The sequence below is a fragment of the Gymnodraco acuticeps genome, unplaced genomic scaffold (assembly GCF_902827175.1).
Source record: "Gymnodraco acuticeps unplaced genomic scaffold, fGymAcu1.1, whole genome shotgun sequence".
Taxonomy (NCBI): domain Eukaryota; kingdom Metazoa; phylum Chordata; class Actinopteri; order Perciformes; family Bathydraconidae; genus Gymnodraco; species Gymnodraco acuticeps.
This window is the reverse complement of record NW_022989890.1, coordinates 1,231,825-1,250,222: the sequence shown is the minus strand read 5'-3', so window position 1 is coordinate 1,250,222 and position 18,398 is coordinate 1,231,825. Positions and strand designations below refer to the sequence as shown.

At 39.3% G+C, this 18,398-nt stretch overlaps 2 protein-coding genes across 3 annotated transcripts; both read left to right on the top strand.

Moving 5' to 3' along the window:
- Positions 1-458: 458 nt before the first annotated feature.
- Positions 459-6,932, top strand: spag7 (sperm associated antigen 7). The gene is made up of 7 exons (XM_034199572.1): positions 459-660; positions 2,013-2,080; positions 2,702-2,790; positions 2,887-2,971; positions 4,324-4,413; positions 5,651-5,807; positions 5,907-6,932. The coding sequence occupies exons 1-7, from the start codon at positions 576-578 to the stop codon at positions 6,020-6,022; spliced, it is 690 nt and encodes a 229-aa protein (XP_034055463.1). The 5' UTR covers positions 459-575; the 3' UTR covers positions 6,023-6,932.
- Positions 6,933-7,564: 632 nt separating this feature from the next.
- On the top strand, positions 7,565-14,080 carry chrdl2 (chordin-like 2). 2 transcript variants are annotated; one of them, XR_004567550.1, is made up of 11 exons: positions 7,565-7,693; positions 8,820-8,932; positions 9,374-9,467; positions 9,561-9,706; positions 10,847-10,940; positions 11,237-11,298; positions 11,785-11,947; positions 12,070-12,258; positions 12,358-12,811; positions 12,854-13,082; positions 13,165-14,080. XR_004567550.1 is itself a non-coding variant. In XM_034201229.1 (11 exons), the coding sequence occupies exons 1-11, from the start codon at positions 7,627-7,629 to the stop codon at positions 13,296-13,298; spliced, it is 1,329 nt and encodes a 442-aa protein (XP_034057120.1). In that variant the 5' UTR covers positions 7,565-7,626; the 3' UTR covers positions 13,299-14,080. The 2 variants fall into 2 exon arrangements, 1 of the variants encoding a protein (XP_034057120.1); XM_034201229.1 differs by having other exon boundaries at positions 12,358-12,531; positions 12,990-13,082.
- Positions 14,081-18,398: the final 4,318 nt, after the last annotated feature.

The following is an 18,398-nucleotide window of genomic DNA, read 5'->3' as shown; positions in this document are numbered from 1 at the left end:
GGCCGTCACTCTCCAGATGTAATATCAGCATACCGGGAGACAGAAGATGTCCCTCCTCTGGGTGTTGAATCTCCAGCACCCGCATGAATAACCAATGCATAGCCCTCTGGACCACCTATGTGTTTTTGTATACATTGAACGCCCAACTATAGGTCTTGCTGTGATGTAAATTTGGAGTGAATTTGTACATTTATGCACAAAACGAGCACACAGGTGGAGGACAGAACATTACATGAATACAAAATAAATAAATGCATAAATACAGGAATAAATACATTTGAAAAAAAACAGAAATAAATAAATGTGTAAATAAATAAATATGGGAATAAATAGAGGAATAAATAAACACAAGAAGAAATAAATAAATACAGGAATAAATAAAGAAATGTGGAAATAAATACAAGAACATGCCTGGGACATGCCTGTGATACACAGGGTGGCGATCGTGGCGACAGATGTTTCGCACGCCGGTTCTTCAACACAGCGAAGAAAAACTCCACACTGTCTGCGCATGCGCATACCGTACAGCTGCAGCCAACAACAACAGACTGAACGCTGTGCCCTATCATTCCAAGATGGCGGACCTCCTAGGCTCAATCTTAAACTCGATGGAGAAGCCTCCAACAGTCGGAAGCCAGGAAAGCCGACGAAAGGCTCGAGGTACCTCATGTTTTGCCTAAATAACGAAGTATTCTATTTGCTTCCGTTTGAATAGTTGATATGGATATAAAGGCACTCGGATGGATGTGTGTGGAAACTAGAGAGCATTTCTGGGGCTGCCATTGGCCAGTTGAGCCTTCAGTAAGCACCGTGGGCCCGGGTCTGCTTTAGCACCGCCTCAACGTGCAGCCCCGCGTGTCCCGCAGACCTCAGGTCACTATATGGATTAGTGATGTGGGAAATTAAGGTTTCTGAAACACTGAATCACTGTAAAGCTTTGAACTGAAAGCGGTTCATTGGTTCCAGGCATTTGTCTAATTCAAAATTATGTTAACGCAAATCAGAATCCAAACCCGTGTAAAGCATTGTAAACAAACCGCTCGTTTTACATGCTGCAGACTCTTGGGTTTGACTAAGAAACAGGTTACTTCTGATCACTAGTGCTTTACATTGAGTCCTATTATTTTCATCGATGATCCCTTTTAATCTACCTTTTATTTGCCATTAAATCCACAGCTTCCACTTGCTTCCAAATTGCTATGCTATTAGCTCAAGCTATGATCATTTTAAATGTTGAATCAAGTGCATAATATAAATGCAATGTGTTCATGATTCATATATTTGTTAATTGGTATGGATACTGCCTATAGACTTTTTACAGAACAACTGCTACTTTTCTCCATTTAAATCTATTTTGCTATCTTTCCTGTTTGCTGATATCAGATGAAATACTGCTTCAGAGCCAAATTGTAGCACTTTGGCAACGCTGAATACTGTGTTGCTACTAATGAACAAACCAATCTAATTTTCAGTTATCGTTAGGACACAAGACGATTGTGATAAAAAAAAAGACAATCTGTTCCACTAAATGTTATGAGCACGCGTGCCAAAAAATATAGAATCAGAATCCTTTTTATTACCAAGTAGGTTTCCACATACGAGGAATTTGCTTGTGCATACAAAGACACATACAAATGATGTAGCAAAACTAAGTAAAATAAAAATAGCACTGTAATGACAATGTTAAAAAGTATTTTAAGACTATTATAACAAATTAACAATATTTACACATGACAAATACTATATATAGGCCTACTGTATTTAAAGTGGAGAGCTGTGCTGATTTAAAAGAGGTAGTGTGGAGAAGACATTTGCAGGATTTACACATTTAAAAAAACAAACAAGATATTTTTCGTATGATATGATAACATAGGCTTGATAAGTCTTTTTGTAACTTAAGTCTTCAAAAGTATCAACAGACCTGTGATCTGTGTTTACACCGGTAACATTTATTGCTATATCTGCACAAACAAAACCCATGAAAACTGAAATGTATGTCCTTTTTTTTGAAGAGCAAGCAGCACGACTCAAGAAGATGGAGGAACTTGAGAAAAGAAAGAAAGCTGAGTTCCGGAAAAAGGTGAGTGTGACAACTGATATATATTGATTGCAAACTCAGAGGCCATACATACATTACACAAGACTAATTGGACACAGTGCAATAGAACTGTTCTGAAACATAATCTACCTCTACAGAGTTTATAATGTTCAGTTTTTGTTGACATGGTTTGAAATGTGTCAATTCAAGTATAGCTTTATAATTAGGTAATACTGAAAAGTGGTTTTATATTGGACTAAAGTATGTAACACTTTAACTGGTTTGGTTTATATGAACCTAATGTACTTGCAGGATCATTAGCTTACTGCTCTGAAATGTTGTTCAGCTAAATGAAATGTAATGTAAATGGAATTTTTAGTCAACTAACATCAATGCAGTTTTGTCAACTCATTGACAGATCTCAGATTCTCCACAAAGAAACATATGAAATCACTTTAGGCTAGAGCTTGTGTTTCCCAGAGATGTGCTTTTATTGGGAGAAAGTCATTTAGGATGAAAAAGACTCATCGACTACAATTTAAATCCTACATTAGACTGTATAAAGTGGCCATTGTGGGTAGATCTAGTACAAAGCTCCCATTCACCACTGTTGGTATTTACCACACGAAAATGACACAGACTGTTTCTCTATCTCTTGTTTAGATGGAGAAAGAAGTGTCGGAATTCATTCAAGACAGTGCACAACAGAAACGTAAATACAATCCTATGGGGAAGATTGAGAGGAGTATATTGTAAGTAGTGATTACTTCAGATAATTACAATACGTAATGCAAGACACATGACCAGTGTCCTCATGTGTTTGCCTGTCATTCCTTCCTGTCTCTTAGGCATGACGTTTCAGAGGTGGCCGGTCTGACTTCTTTTTCTTTCGGGGAGGAGGAGGAGAGCCGTTACGTCATGCTTTTCAAGAAGGTCTGAATACTTTACTTTCAAGTAGGGGTGTAACGGTTCACAAACATTTCGGTTCGGTACGTACCTCGGTTTTTTGGTCACGGTTCGGTTCGGTACGTTTTCGGTACAGCAGAATTTTTTTTCACAAAACAAAACATATATATATATTTTTATTATTATTATTAAACTGTGAATAATGTATTCACTCAAATAAATACAAAATATAATAAAATAAACATTAAGGTGCAGCATTTCGATGAACTGAAATAATCTGTATTTGAACTTTACTGTACTAGTACTCACAAAACATAAACTATTAGTTTTGGGTTTTTAATTATTATTAAACTGTGAATATTCACTCAAATAAATACAAAATATAATAAAATGAACATTAAGGTGCAGCATTTCGATGAACTGAAATAATCTGTATTTGAACTGTAGCCTACTGTACTAGCACCTAAGCAGCCAGCTTGACATTAGGACTTGCTTTTCATTGTATTTTCATGTTTTTTTAAAGAAAAATTAACTTGTCCACATTGCTGCTGAAAGGGCAGATCTGCTGGCACTAACAATGTCTCCTGCTGTGGAGAACACCCTCTCGCTAGGGACAGATGTAGCAGATACAGCCAGGTAGCGCTTTGCTAACATGGCAACATAAGGATATTTGGTGTTTGTAATAGCTTTGGCTCGGTCTGAACTCTCTGCGAGTGGTGGAGGCTTAAATGCTAGTGGGAGTTGGGTTTGCACTTCAGTCTTTTTTCTTTTGGTACCGGTGATATTCACGTTCGGGTGATGCCTTTTCAAGAGTGTGCAAGTTTGATGTATTGCCAGCCGCGTAACCAATTTTAGTTGAACAATGCCGACAAACAGCTTTGGTTCGGTCCACCTGTCTTTGTCCGTCATCCTTGTACGTAACTGCGAAACCAAAATGTTCCCAAACCGGAGACTTCAATGATGCTGGAGGATTTTCGAGCTCAACTTTATCTGCGTTCGCCATTAATTTTTGACAGTACCTCAAATTACTGACTACATTTGAACGCATCCCTCTGACCAGCTCTCATAGTATGCCTCTCATCCAATGAAATGACTTGCTCGCTCTATGACGCGTTGAACCCAATGTGAGCAAATTACTCTGAATGCTGCGACGCAGCACCTGAGATTACTTCCAAAAAGTTATTCACGTTCTCAATTTTTTACGTTTAACGTTATATTCGTTCGGTACACTTCGGTACACACCTGTACCGAACCGAAGGGCCCGTACCGAATAATTTCGGTACGGGTACGTGTACCGTTACACCCCTACTTTCAAGTCAGTGTTTGATTTTAAAACAATGTGGAGAAAGGTGACTCATTTCCATGTTTTGCCGTGGCAGGAGTTTGCTCCATCAGATGAGGAGCTGGAAGCCTATCGAAATGGAGAGGAGTGGGACCCCAAGCTGGCAGAGCAGCGGCGCAGACTCAAGGTGAGGCGGAGACCACTTTTCAAGATTCAAGGCTTTACTGTCTATACTGTAGATATGGCAATGAAAAACTTAAATCACAGGCTCCTCCAACAGTGCAACATGAATATATAGGACATGGAACAAATACAACAGATAACATAGGGCAAGAGAATAGAAATAGTGCAAGAAGAGTCTACAAGTAAATGGAATATGATATATTAGATCAATAATTAGCAAGATGCAAACAGATGAATGTTTATGGATGGTCTTTAAAAATGTCAGGTGTTTAATAGTCTTATTGTCTGTGGAATGAAACTGTCTCTGAGTCTGGTAGCAATGGTAACATGCAGGTCTCAAGTCCAATAAGCAACCTGATCTGTCTTACGTAAAACTACCAGCATCAAACTTACTAGTTACTTATCTTACGAGGGACCTTTCCAGATCCTTTTCAACACGGCACCATATAAATGTAACGGCTGCAGCGGCACAAGTGAAACGGGCAGAGAGGGAGCAGAAAACAAACAACCTGTGATTATCTTATCAGTCTTCATCCCATATGAATAACAACAACAATTAGAAAAAGCTTATTTTAGATGGTTTGCTGCCATTTTGAACAAATTCAACATGCATGTAGGGAGAGAAAGGATAATAAAAAAAACATTACGTTTTTTTACAGACCCCCCCCTTTCAATGGAGCTTAAAGAAATACAATTACATCCTTTACTCGTAATGCCTTAACTGGTCTGCTTTAGATTTAGTCATGTTGTGTTCCTTTTTTCCTGTAGTTTGTATACACAATTTGCGTTTGACTCTCATTACTCTCTCAGGATCTCTGTGGACAGTGTTTCCGCCAGACCAGGGCTGAGAGGGCGTCCACCCCGAGAGCGGGGGGGGGGTTGAATTTTGACTTGAGCCGTCTCTTATAGATACTGTCATTTTGTCCTTTTTCCTTTTCGTCATTTCAAACGATAAAAACTCTCGATCTTCTCTCGAATTATTAAAGGCGAACTGAATAAAGGCGTCAAATGACGGCAAGACGCCCCCCTGGCGGAAACGCTGTCTGTGGATAATATGTGTCAATGCATTTACTCAAGTAGAATCTCATAAGGCTGGTTGAGAGGCAGGAGGTTAAATAAATGTGCGTTTTATAGCCAAGCCAATTTCACATGGCGGCTGGATGATATCTAACCCTGTATCAGTGGTTGAATTATCCTAAAATGTTCCTAATAAGTCTCTTTCTATGTCCTTGTCACTGCAGGAACAGGCCGCGTTGGAAGAAACAGCATCCAGTAAGACAAAGAAAACTGAAATGTGTCCTAACACCAACTACAGGGACAAGTACGTCCACCTGATCGGCACCTCGGCTGCCAAAGATGCAGCACACACACTAGAGGCCAACAGGGCTTATGGCTGCGGTGAGTAAATACTGTCACACCGATTGATTGATTGGCTATACTTAAGTCCTTCTCCCCCCTCCTGAATTGATTTATCATGTAAATAATGTTCTCCTCCAGTGCCGGCAGCAAACAAGAGAGACACCCGCTCCGTAGAGGAAGCCATCGACCAAATCAGAGCGAAGAAACGGCAGAAGCAGGAGGAAGACTCGGGGGCACCCAGCAGCAGCTCCTGAGACTCCACCATGTTTATGTCTACCATTTCGTGTGTGTGTGTGTGGGTGGGTGTGTGGGGGCATTAGTGTGTCTGTGACCATTCTGATTCATTCTATAATGCAATACCTTGTAATTCAGACATTTAAAAGTATAACTTATATTACAGGCGGTATGTCCCTCTGAATGTGTTGAAATCATGAGATTGTGTTTAGTGGAGGATGCTCAGGTGAGTCTCAATTCAGGAGCTGGATTTTTTTTTAGGTCTTTAATGTTTGTTTGGGACTTTCTCGCAGTTGTCAAGCTGCTCTCACACAATAGGATCCGATACCTTTTGACAAAACAGGATTTCATTTTTAAACAATGTTTCTGGGATGTTTGATGCAGATTTGCATCTACATTCCCAAGTGACATTTTTATCAATAAAGTATTTACAATTTTAAGCTATGGCCAGGCCGGATGCAGTGTTTTAAATGCTACATTTTAGACAAAGCATGGCTGCAGTCAGTGTTCCCAAAATCCAGTGCAGCTTTTAAAAGGGAAACAGGAATGCCCTTTTATTTTTTCACCTGTTTCAGATCTTTGTACATTTGGACATTCGCATGCCGTTGCTTCCATTTCAAGAGGAATCTCCTTTTAAGAAAATCCAATATTTTGTGGATTTTAGACATTTGTGATTTCGCCCGAGATGTTCGATGCATCTGCGCTGACTGTGAATGAAGCTGTTACTCCAAACTAAATGTTTTCTTATGAAGCCAGGTGACGGCTTGCAATAGGCATCACAGCAGGGAGCAGAGGTACCAGACTCATCGTGGGAACATCTGTTTTGTTTGATATCTTAAAGTGTGTTCCTTGGCATCTTGTTGTCTATTTTAACATGGTTGCACTGTTTTATTCCCCTTGTGTGTAATTAAATGGAGAACGATATAAGAACTTTGTCTTTATGTTGCCCTCATTTCTGCCTAGCCTAATCTTTGCATCTAAGAGAGGTGTGCATTTATGAGCTTTATTTGGCACTGGTTCAATGGAACTCAATTAATTGACATTTAATAATCTGTGAACTGTACTCGAGGCCTTTCATCTACTACATTTCAGAATGAGTTTTATTTGAGAAATATACTGTAAATAGCTCCTAAATTAAAATACATTGGTAAGGATTAAACCAATAAAATGCAAAGTTAAAATAATATCAGGCCTTAACCAGCAAAAATAAAATGCATTTTTAATTTAAATATATATATTTGTTACCATGGATGTTGTAAGTAGATTAAGCAGCCAAAATGTGTATACTTTTACATTACTAAATTATATATTGAAGATTAATGTATTCTTATTGTAAAGTCTGAAATAGCTTCTCATGCTGGACTGAAAGATCGTAAAATCCTCCACATGTGTTATTTATGACTATCCAATCTGATCTATTTTAGGCTCATGTGGTCACTCTTCAGTTATCCCTGTGGCAGAGCTGGCGCTACCAGTTATCTCCTGCAGGAGGCGCCAGAGATCAACCAAGAGCCCAAGAAGTGAGTTGTTTTTTTTGTAACCTTCTCTCACACTGTCCTGCAGTTTCTGTCCTGCACAAACAGACTTATTGCGCGGTTAAGACCCAGACACGCACATGTAAAAGATGAAGTCCACGTTTTTCTTCTTTTTCATCATTTGGCTTGCAGATGCAGAGCTGAAAACCCGGAAAGGTAAGTCCCAGCTGATACTCTGTCCTGGTCAAACTTCAGAGGGGTTTAACATAAGGAAAAGCATGTTAATGTGACTCAGATAAGGAAAGTTTGGTCGGACTCAGCCAAAACTGAACTTGTATTTAGAATATGTTGCTCTATGGCCCTGAACATAACTTTGGTGTTCTGTGGTAAAACGTGTGCATATAATACTGTCACTGAAGCCACTAACATTTTAACTTGTGTTTACCTTAACCCATAAGAACCCGCACCCATTTCTACTTTGGTGAAAATTAAGGGGAACATAATGTAGACTAAATAGACCACATAGAACACATTTCTGACAAGTAACCCCCCCCCCCCCCCCCCCCCCCCCCCCCCCTAGTGTCATTGGGCGTTAATAGTAAAGTAACTCTTACTTATAACTTAATTAATGAGGATGATTGTTTTGTTTAAATTAGTTTGAACATTCTTTGAATTGAAGAATAAAGAATATATTAACTAAATATAATTGAACAAGCTAAATTAACTGAGCAAATCATAATCATATTTCTAATTGTGACATATGTGTCACTCCAGATTTACTGTAAACAGTTTAAGGTTAATGTCCCGATGTGAGTGTCACAGCGATATGTATCTAATTTGTTTCATATCAATTCGATCAAAACATGTTTCCACAACAGGTTAAATGTAATAAAGGACATGTTATGTAAGCATTTTAATTCTTAAATGGCTTGAATTTGACCTTTAGCAACAAAAAACAAGCTTTTAAAATATAGCTAGTTCTGTCACATGTATTAGTCTGGCACATGGACATCTTGGACATGTTGTTATGGGAACACAAAATCAAATGTCCGGGCCCATGACCCACCAGACTGTTCAGTGTGTGTCACTTGGGTACTTCATGAGATAAAAACAAGGCTACAGCTGTATAAGGAACTTTCCAGAACATTTAAATGTCATGTAACACCTGTGTCACTGTGGGTTCTTATTTAATGGGACAAATGGGATCATGGCCCACTTTGAGCTGATTGTGGGTTTCACTAAATGGCTTTGACAAATATTGTGATAGTTAACATCGAAGTGCTTTTGATTTTATGTTCACTTCTGCCACATGGAGCTCATCCTGCTCATTTTTGGCTCCCAGGTTCTCGGGTGGTATGCACTTTCAAAGACAAGACATACAGCCCAGGAGACAGCTGGCATCCTTATCTGGAGCCCTTTGGATTCATGTACTGCATGCGCTGTGTCTGCTCAGAGGTATCTTTGTACAGTTACATATCACTCCTATACAAACATCTACATATAATAATAATCTTTATTTGTATAGCACCTTTCATACAATAAGTGCAGTTCAAAGTGCTTCACATAGTCATTTCCCAGAATATTGATATCACACAGAATACAGTTACCAGTAAAAGACATAAAAACAAACTAAAAAATAGCATAGAGTAAACATAAAAAATACATTTAGATTAAAGGTATAACGATTAAATTGTGCATTAAAAGGAGGATAGTGCAAATGCAACACACAATCAGGTGACAGGTTAAAATCCAGTGAGAAAGTGCAGCAGAGAGTTTGCTTCCTAAAAGGCTAGATTGTACAAATGTGTTCCACCGCATATACTGCTCTAAAACTGTGAAGAACTCTGTGTATGTGATTTAAATGTGCTTTTGAACTCTTATATTGCTCTCTCTTAGACAGGCCATGTGAAATGCAAAACGATCAAGTGCCCTGCTCTGCCCTGTGAACACCCAGTAGCTGAGCCTCAGCAGTGCTGTCCCAGATGCACAGGTAGACGTCCTCTAATGATCCTATCAGATCTGAGCTTTAGAGTTCTGCTGGTGACTTTAAGGCCTGCTGTCCTGTGTGGTGTGTCCTCCTCAGATGAGCCCAGGACCCCTGCAGGGCTGAGAGCTTCAGTGAAGTCCTGCAGGTACAACGGGAGTGTTTATCAGCCGGGGGAGACCTTCACCAAGCTCGACCTCTTCCCCTCCAAGCAGAGCAACCAGTGTGTCGTGTGCACATGCTCTGTGAGTTGCATCTAATGTATTACTTGTTTTTATCTATTGATATAAATGCATGCAGTATTTTTTTTTACGAAATCCAAGTTTTAATCAAGCATGTAGCCTAATCTGTAAAACATTCACTATACTAATTTTCAGAGCAAAGTGATGGTGTGTTTTATGGACCAAAAAACAAACAAAGAAATTGACAGACATTTTTTTGAATATTTAGATATATTCCTATTTTAGCAATAAAATTAATTCCCAATTAATAGTTAATATGTCGTTTCCCAAATCCTCTTTTAATTAGCAATTGTTGTTTTCCCTCTTCAACAGCATATCCAATGTTTTCCACCACAGCCTTTAAGTTTGCTTTTATTAAATGGTTATTTAACTCATTCTAAAACTTCTCATATATAAAGCATTGCAATATTTTAGACTTTTAAAAACTTTTTGCATATATGCCTGGATAGCATCTCTGCCTAGGACTCATAACTGCTTTGCTATGCAGTGAAAGTATAAATGTATAATTAAATGTATATTGTAGTAAGTAATGGCATCTTGCTTTGGTTCATGTGTTGGCGAAGCTTGGTTGTGATTGGCAAAAGAAAATGCATGCCTATTTTAATTTAGAGAGCCAACATCAGAAAGAATAAGTAAATGAACTTCACTGTGGGGTTTCCCCCATTAAAAGCCCCATGATGAGAGGAGTTAATTTGAGTTGTTAAGTGGTGTTTGTTCACAGATGTTTCCAAGGAGACAAGTCTTAACACTATAATTAGCAAAAAGACTCCCCGCAAATCACCATTATCCTAATGTTTTCCTGCCATGGATCTATTAGTGTATATGTTATTGTTTTAATCTCTGCAGTTTGTCTTCAGGTTTGCTTGTAATGGAACATCCTCACAGCTTTTCGTATGACTGTGATATTCTCTGCATGTTTTTGATAGGACAGAACCTTGCTTGTGCGGAAAAATTACGTTTTAATCAATTTCCATGAAAAGCTAAATAAATATAATGTCTCATTATGTCTTTGCTAAGTTGTTTTAAAAAAAACATTGGATCTCTAAGACACTAGGTCAAGAGAGGCCTGCAGAAACCTTGCAGTACTTTAGACTTGGCCTCTGGACTTATATAATATAAAAAGTTCGACATTTTCTTTCTCAGAATGGAAATATCTTCTGCGGTCTGAAAACATGCCAACCAATCACCTGTTCCTCTGCTGTCTCAGTCCCAGACACTTGCTGTTTGGTGTGTAAAGGTACTCAAACTCATCCAAGCTCACACACTGGTTTACTCTTTATCCAACCTTTACAAACAAATGTTTTAGCCTATGCATATGACATAATTTTTTCAACAAATATAAAACATTGAAATTAAACCACTTATCGAAAACGATGTTCTAAGTAATGCAGTTTGTTCCACTGTAAATCACAACACAAAGAAACTCCTTGATGTGATCATATTGTTACGATGACAATTAGCAACTGAATTTAAATCTATTTAATGTTAATTATAATGTCCTCACACTTGTTTCTTTTCTCCTTGGTCTTTTAGATACTGGCACAAGTGGGTCCTCATCAACTGAGGAGGGAAACCAGCAACTGAACAGAGGCGTTGTATGTTCTAGCTGATTTATCATAAAACTAACATGTCTTTGCCAAGGCTGTCATATGAAACATGCCTATTTTTGGAAATATATTGAAATGTAGTGTCCTTGAACACAACACTGAGGTACCTGCATGCTCACACTGACCTATGACCTCTGTGGGAAAGTGTGGGGGGGGGGGGATACAATTAGTCAAATCCTTTCTGAATAATCAATTTTGCTGTGATTTTTGAAGAGAATGCTGTTAAAAAGATTTCCCCTTAAGATCCCCTTGGCCTGATAAAAAGGTTGAATTACATCGTGTTCTATTCAAAGTGCTGAAACAAATCTGAGATATGGGCCGTGTTTCAGAGATCTGGAGCCAGGATATAAACTTTTATGATTAATGAACTAAATGTGATGCTCCTTTAGCTATCACTCATGGAGAAAGCCAGGAAAGCCGAGGGCTGAGTAGATGAAGGATAACCGTGTTTTGTTCTATCTGTTTTAATAAAAGAGGCATTCAGTGGATCAGTGTTCTGGAGAGCCGGGCAGGGTGCGGTTCGACCGTGCCACTCCCCCCAGGGTCAGGGCTGCTCCCAGAGGCTTCGCTAGATTCAACCTCAAAGGGGCTTCAGAGACCACCGTGAAGATTTTGTTGCAGAGGAAACACCATAGAGGTGAGACTTGGTCCTAACAAAACGATCCAGTATAGGTATTTGATTTTATAGTCATGTTCCTTACAACTTTACGATCGCTTCCATATGCAGTGCAACCCTCAGCTGTTTCCCATTTCTCTCAGCGTGTTCCTACAATAGCAAGACGTACTCTCATGGAGACATGTGGCACCCAGTTTTGGGTAAGGTCCTGGAATGCATCCTGTGCACTTGTACTGATGGCCTCCAGGACTGCAAACGCATCACTTGTCCCAGCCAGTACCCATGCCAACATCCTATGAAATCAGCGGGAAAGTGCTGCAAGACTTGTCCAGGTAAACAAACACGACTCATAACATAATGAAGTGTTTACACTGACATGATGTTGATTAGAACACCATCAACATAACTTGTGTCTGTTTTTGTTGCTTTAGAACATAAAACTGAACGTAACCAGACCCAGTGTTATACTGGACATAAAAGCAATGTCTTCGTGTATAAAGTGGACTCATCGATGAAAGTGGACCCACCCGACACGGTCAGGATCATTGCTGTTGAAAAACAAAGTACTGCTGAGGTCGAAGTGCAAGTATGGAAGACTGTAGAAGGTACTGTAACTGTTAGTGAGAACCATATCAAAGGAATAGTTTTACGCTTTTGTTGGATGAGAGAGCATTGAAAGCACTCTGACCACTATGAAGCCAGCAGGCAGTCTTTCGAGCCTATGTGAAGATGCCTTGAACCTGCCTTTTTCCCCTGATAGCCAGCAGGGGGCGTTGCAATGTTTGCATATAAGAAGTCTGATTGTATAGAAGTCTATGAGAAAATGACCCAACTTCTCACTTTATTTATCATCTCCGTTAACCATTTCCTGATAATTCAAGTATTTTTCAATAGAGCATGGTGTTTGTTTAAAAAATGATGGTCCCATTTAGAGTAAAATAGACAATAAAGCAACCTTGGCTACCTTGTGAATATCGGTTACTCCCACGTTGTTGTCCATGTCTTTCTTCTAAGAAATGTAACACTTTTAAATGTTTCTCATCTGAATTCTTCCTTTATACAGGTGTTTTAGAGCTAATGGATATTGGTGACGTTGAAAGAAAAAATATTGTGGATAATCCAGAAAATTACACATTACTGACAACACTTAATGAAGGTTTGTTCTATGCCTTTTTTTATTTCGCAAAACGACCTATTTTGGTATGACAGATTAATGTGAATTCCGGTTTGTTTTTCAGAGACGTGGAAAAAGTTTAAAGAGGAGGGAGAACATTTGAGTACAGCTCCTCAGACGACAATCTGTGAAGACGGCATTCGGGAGATGGTGACTTTCTTAAATCCCAAGCAGACAGAAGACGTATGCTCACCCTGAAGGTTGTTTTACTCCCGTGACACTCCTTGTATCGACCAATAACTACATGGATATCATACAGTAAATACTTTATTCATACATGTTGAACTTGGATGTCCTGCGTCATTCCTGTATTACAAGTGGAATTTCAAAATTATAATACTGTTTTTCGTGTTTTTAACCATCACACATATTTTAAAGTTACAAAACACAACTGGCAGATAGTTCTGACACCTTTCTTGATTAAAATGTGGTTTTGTTTTGTGGAGTATAGAGATCAGAGTTTAGAGCAGGAGACGCCCTCAGTGTGAATCTTTTGGATGATTGAGGACCTTTGGGGATCAGCATTTTAGGCATCTGTTCAAAATGTAAAGGTTTTCTAAGGCTGTTATATGATTATCAACATATTTATTGTTAATACAAACAGAGCTTTGACAACTTATTTAAAATATATGTTTTGTTGAATGCTTTTTGTATATACATTTACATTTCTTTGCATCCAGAGTCATTTTATTAGGGTTTGATCTGTCAGCTAATACAGGGCTGTGCCGAAGCTGCTTGTTTTTTAGCGAGAAAACAGCCTTTTCCTAATCCTTCTGATGTGAAAATGAAGACATTGTGTAGCTATTTTTATGCAGCCACAGGATTTGGTTTGTTATTATACACTAATGACTTTCTATCAATCCACATACCAGAAATATTTCTTTTTTAAAGTGGTCATATTCGATATAGCTGAATGCACTCTGTACACCTGCTTACAATTTTAACCCATAAAGTTATTCAGTGTTTTACACAAGTCAAAATTGTTGTGTGATTGGTTTATGGTGTCTATATAGTGGAATAATTGAAGTCAAACACATTCATCATTTAAGACATGGCTTATAGAGCTCAGAGTTGTCTTTGCAGGCGTTGCTTCAAAGCTATTTGCTGATTCATTTATGGTCGGCAGCAGAGCGGTTCTAACTCCGGATGGCGGATAAACTGTTTTCCAGCTGGAGATGAAATGTTATCAGAGGCATGAAAATCAAAAGCAGCCGTTCAAACCTTCTTCGCCTCCCACACCCACCAAACTCAAACACAAACACACATAATATTTTCCCAATATCAACCCGAAACCTCTATCATTTCTAGTAGGGAATAGGTGCAGAAAGAGACTTGATTGCATAGAAGTCTATGAGAAAATAACATGACTTCTCACTTGATTTATTACCTCAATATATATTTATGAGTTTATTGAATCAATGGCTTCTGTTAAGTCCTCTTCAATACAATATATGATTAAAAATGTTGCAAATTATTGTCCCCTTTTAAGAAAATCTAAGTCAAAGTCAACTTTATTGTCAATATTTCAGTTTGTGTAAACAGACAGAGATCGAAATACCATTTCCCACAATCCCGAATACAAAAATAAAAATGTATAAAAAATATTTATATACCTATATATACACAATCAAAAGACACAAAATACACTAAAGATTAGTGTCTTACGGCATGGTACCTTGTGCTTGATATGTGGCTACCACTGTGTGCCTGATTTTGGTGTTGTTGTTTTTGTTTTGCATCTTTAACCCTTTTACACATTGTCATTTTAGCTATACGTTAAATAATACGAGACAATGTCATGGAGATAATGATGTAAGCATGATTATTATGAGTCCTTTTCCCGAGCAGCACAGTGTGCAGTCTGTCCGGAGGCCTGTTTGGTCAACAGGTGTCAAATTATCGCTGCGGTTCCCATGACTCAGCTAGAGTGCAACTGCAGAGACTGAGTGGGCTTCAGATTAATATTGCTTCCCTTCTCTGTGACCTCCCGACGTGCTCTCCCTGTCCCCTCCCCTTCACAATGACTCATTGTGTTTCTTTCACACTTAGCGCCAGACAGCTCTCGCTCTCTCACTAAAGGCATGAAACAATATTTTGAAACGGACGCACTCCCCTTGTACGCCTTCATTACTCTCACAAAAAGGCTGTCATATTTCTGTGTAAGCTGGTGGGCCTGGCAGTCTATTACAGCCTCTCTAGTTCAAAGCGGATAATCACGTCAAAAGGGGTGAGAAAGGTCTGTTCTACTGTATTGCTGCCAACTTAAATTAAAAATGTTCTCGTTACCCTTTTCCCATGCAGCTCATTTAATGATGTGTCCAGTGTGTCCAGATTTAAAACAAGGCTGCTTTTCAGCAAACATGCTGCATTCTGCGCTGCATATTTCCATGACTTTTTCTATTTTGATGGAAAATCAGTCCTCATTTTGTGGATGTTTGAATTTGTCTCATGGGCCAATTCAGCTATGCATGCTTAGTCTTGGCTCCAACAATTGTAACAGCTGGGGCAGTCGGTAGTTATAAATCATCATGCAGTCGGTCATCTCTCTCTGTGTGTGTGTGTGTGTGTGTGTGTGTGTGTGTGTGTGTGTGTGTGTGTGTGTGTGTGTGTGTGTGTGTGTGTGTGTGTGTGTGTGTGTGTGTGTGTGTGTGTGTGTGTGTGTGTGTGTGTGTGTGTGTGTGTGTGTACCCCCACCCTGTAACCCAGGTTCAGTGAGAAATAAAATACGAGACTCTGGGTCATGACTCTGCCCAGTATCTGAGGCGCGTCGGAGCCATTGTTGTGATATTAACGCATCGTGTTTTATACGTCGCAGAACATCATCCATGCATGTCACAGGAAAGGTTAAGTGTTAAAGAGGCCCATTGTGCTTTTTGGGGTTTTCCCTTTCCTGTAGTGTGTTATGTAGCTTGTTGTGGATGTAAGTGGTCTGCAAGGACTAAAATCCATGTGCCCCCCCCCCCCCCCCCCCCCCCCCCCCGCCTGAAACGCCTCCATTTGACTACTTAGTTTACTTAGTGACATCACTATGTAAAACAGACTGGTGCTACTATTGGCTAGCGCTCCAACACATGGGGGGCGGGACTTCTCTTAACGGTTTGACCAATCAGAACAGAGCCGGCCAGCTAACCAATCAGAGCAGACTGGACTCTGGTTTCAGACGGAGGGTGAAAAGAGGTGCTGCAGCACAGGCAGTATGAGACAAATAACGAGCTTTTGAACATTAAATTACATTACATGTCACTTGTTAGACGCTTTTATCCAAAGCGACTTACATACTCAATACTGTGGACAATCACCACAGGAGCAATTTGGGTTGAAGTGTCTTGCCCAGGGACACAACGACATGCTGACTGCAGTGGGGTTTGAACCTACCCCCTGATCCGAACACCAACGGCGCTCAACCCACTGCGCCACACACCCCCAAATCATGGAGATATGTCACAGAAGAGGCAGAACATACAAGTATGAACCTGAAAATTAGCCTAATGGGGCCCCTTTAAAGGATTTCCCAACAGCTTTACTTTCAACTTTGTGGTAACCACACTGTATTAGGAAGCGGCTGAGTTGAACTGATTCCAAAATATTGAATACATTAATGTTTAATGTGCTGCAACAGGTCTCTAATGCATTGCAAATCAACCAGGCGGTCTTTTGATTCAAAGGGAGCCACGCTGTGTTAAGTTAATTAAGTCTGATAGATGTTTTGCTTTCATAACTGATTAAGGCGCCCAGCATAACCCCTGAGTTTATAGTTCATGAAAATACTTCCGAAATCTATAAAGAAAACTCGTTTTTTACACCCTCACACTCTAATTAATTAAGTTGGCCTTGATCCTTTTAGACAAAGATTGGAGTCAGGCCAAAAGAACATGGACAACACAAGCATACATGTCATTAAAAGCTTGGTCACCTACTCTCAGTTTAGTGTTCACAACACATGCTCGTAGTGACTGTAAGCCATTAAAGACAGACCACAGTGAGATCTGTTGTTTCACGGGATGAAACAACAACAACGGTTATGATCTGTAACAAATAATGTCCTCGTTTTCAGATGCCATCCACATTATTCAAGCCCTTTCCAGGATTACATTTCAATTGTCCCATCACAAACAACTAATGAATAGGTCCGGTCCGCAGTGAACTCTTTGGCACTGATTAATGAGGAGTGTTGATTCAGGCCTATTTTTTCCTGAGCCAAATGTGATGCTTGAGCCTCCACAGGGTTGTTATCCAGGCTTAACAGTTGGCCCTCATTTTGAAAGTCTAACACATCTTACACAAACATTTCTAAAGGCTTTATTGTAGCGATGACTGCTCCAGATGTGAGAATGTGCTGCATTGAAATATACGTACACAAAGAAACCAACCTTATAAACAACAATCTGTCTTGCCTAACATAGCAGACCATCTATGCCTTCTCCTCGTCTCTTTCTCCTTTCCCCCCTCTTGGACAGGGTATCTCTCCTCTCCTGCCAGTTTGTATATCACTGAGAGCATGAAAATGTGTTTTCAGTTAATAACTCACCTCATCAGTTTTTTATTCCAAGAACAAAAGAGGTTACATGGGGAACACACAAAGGAGCCTTTGTGGCTGTTTATTCTGCTTTGATGTTATTGTGAGGAAGGGTCCAGTACAAATAATAGTAGATATTTATCTATTGGCTTCACTCTAGAATTAACCTTGTGATCATTTCAATGAAATCTCTGGAACATGAACATATTTGTAGGAAACGAATTGCAGTGGATTGTGAAATAATTGTCAGTCTTGAAGAGATTTGTCACATCAATAGATTGTTTTCATTTGTTAAGCATGCTTGAAATCTATAAGTTCAAACATATCAGTATGCCCGATTTCTGCTTGAATAGCAAGAACGTCACATTGTTACATTTTAAAAAGTTAATCAAAGTAACAGTGAAGGAGTATACCTCCGGTTTACTATTAGAGATCACATCACTTAATGGAAATGGTTGTACAACATCATGAAGTCAGAACTAATGAGGAAACAGTGATATCCTCAGGGATATTTTGGCTTGGATATAGAGACTTCCTAGTCATAACATCTAGGGCTGTGTTGCAGTCTTGACGTGTAAAGTCTGAATATGATACCAGACAGAAACATTCTCATGGAAGTTGCATTGTGGAAAGTGTAGGATCCAGTGTTTTGAACAAAAGAGAGTTAAAGTCAGGATATTTCTGTCTCTCCTGTAGTCTCTTTTGAGTCCCCCAACTTAATGAAAGTGCAATACACAAGCACTGGAGTCCAGCTTTAAAATGGGTGTTTATAATGGCAATTT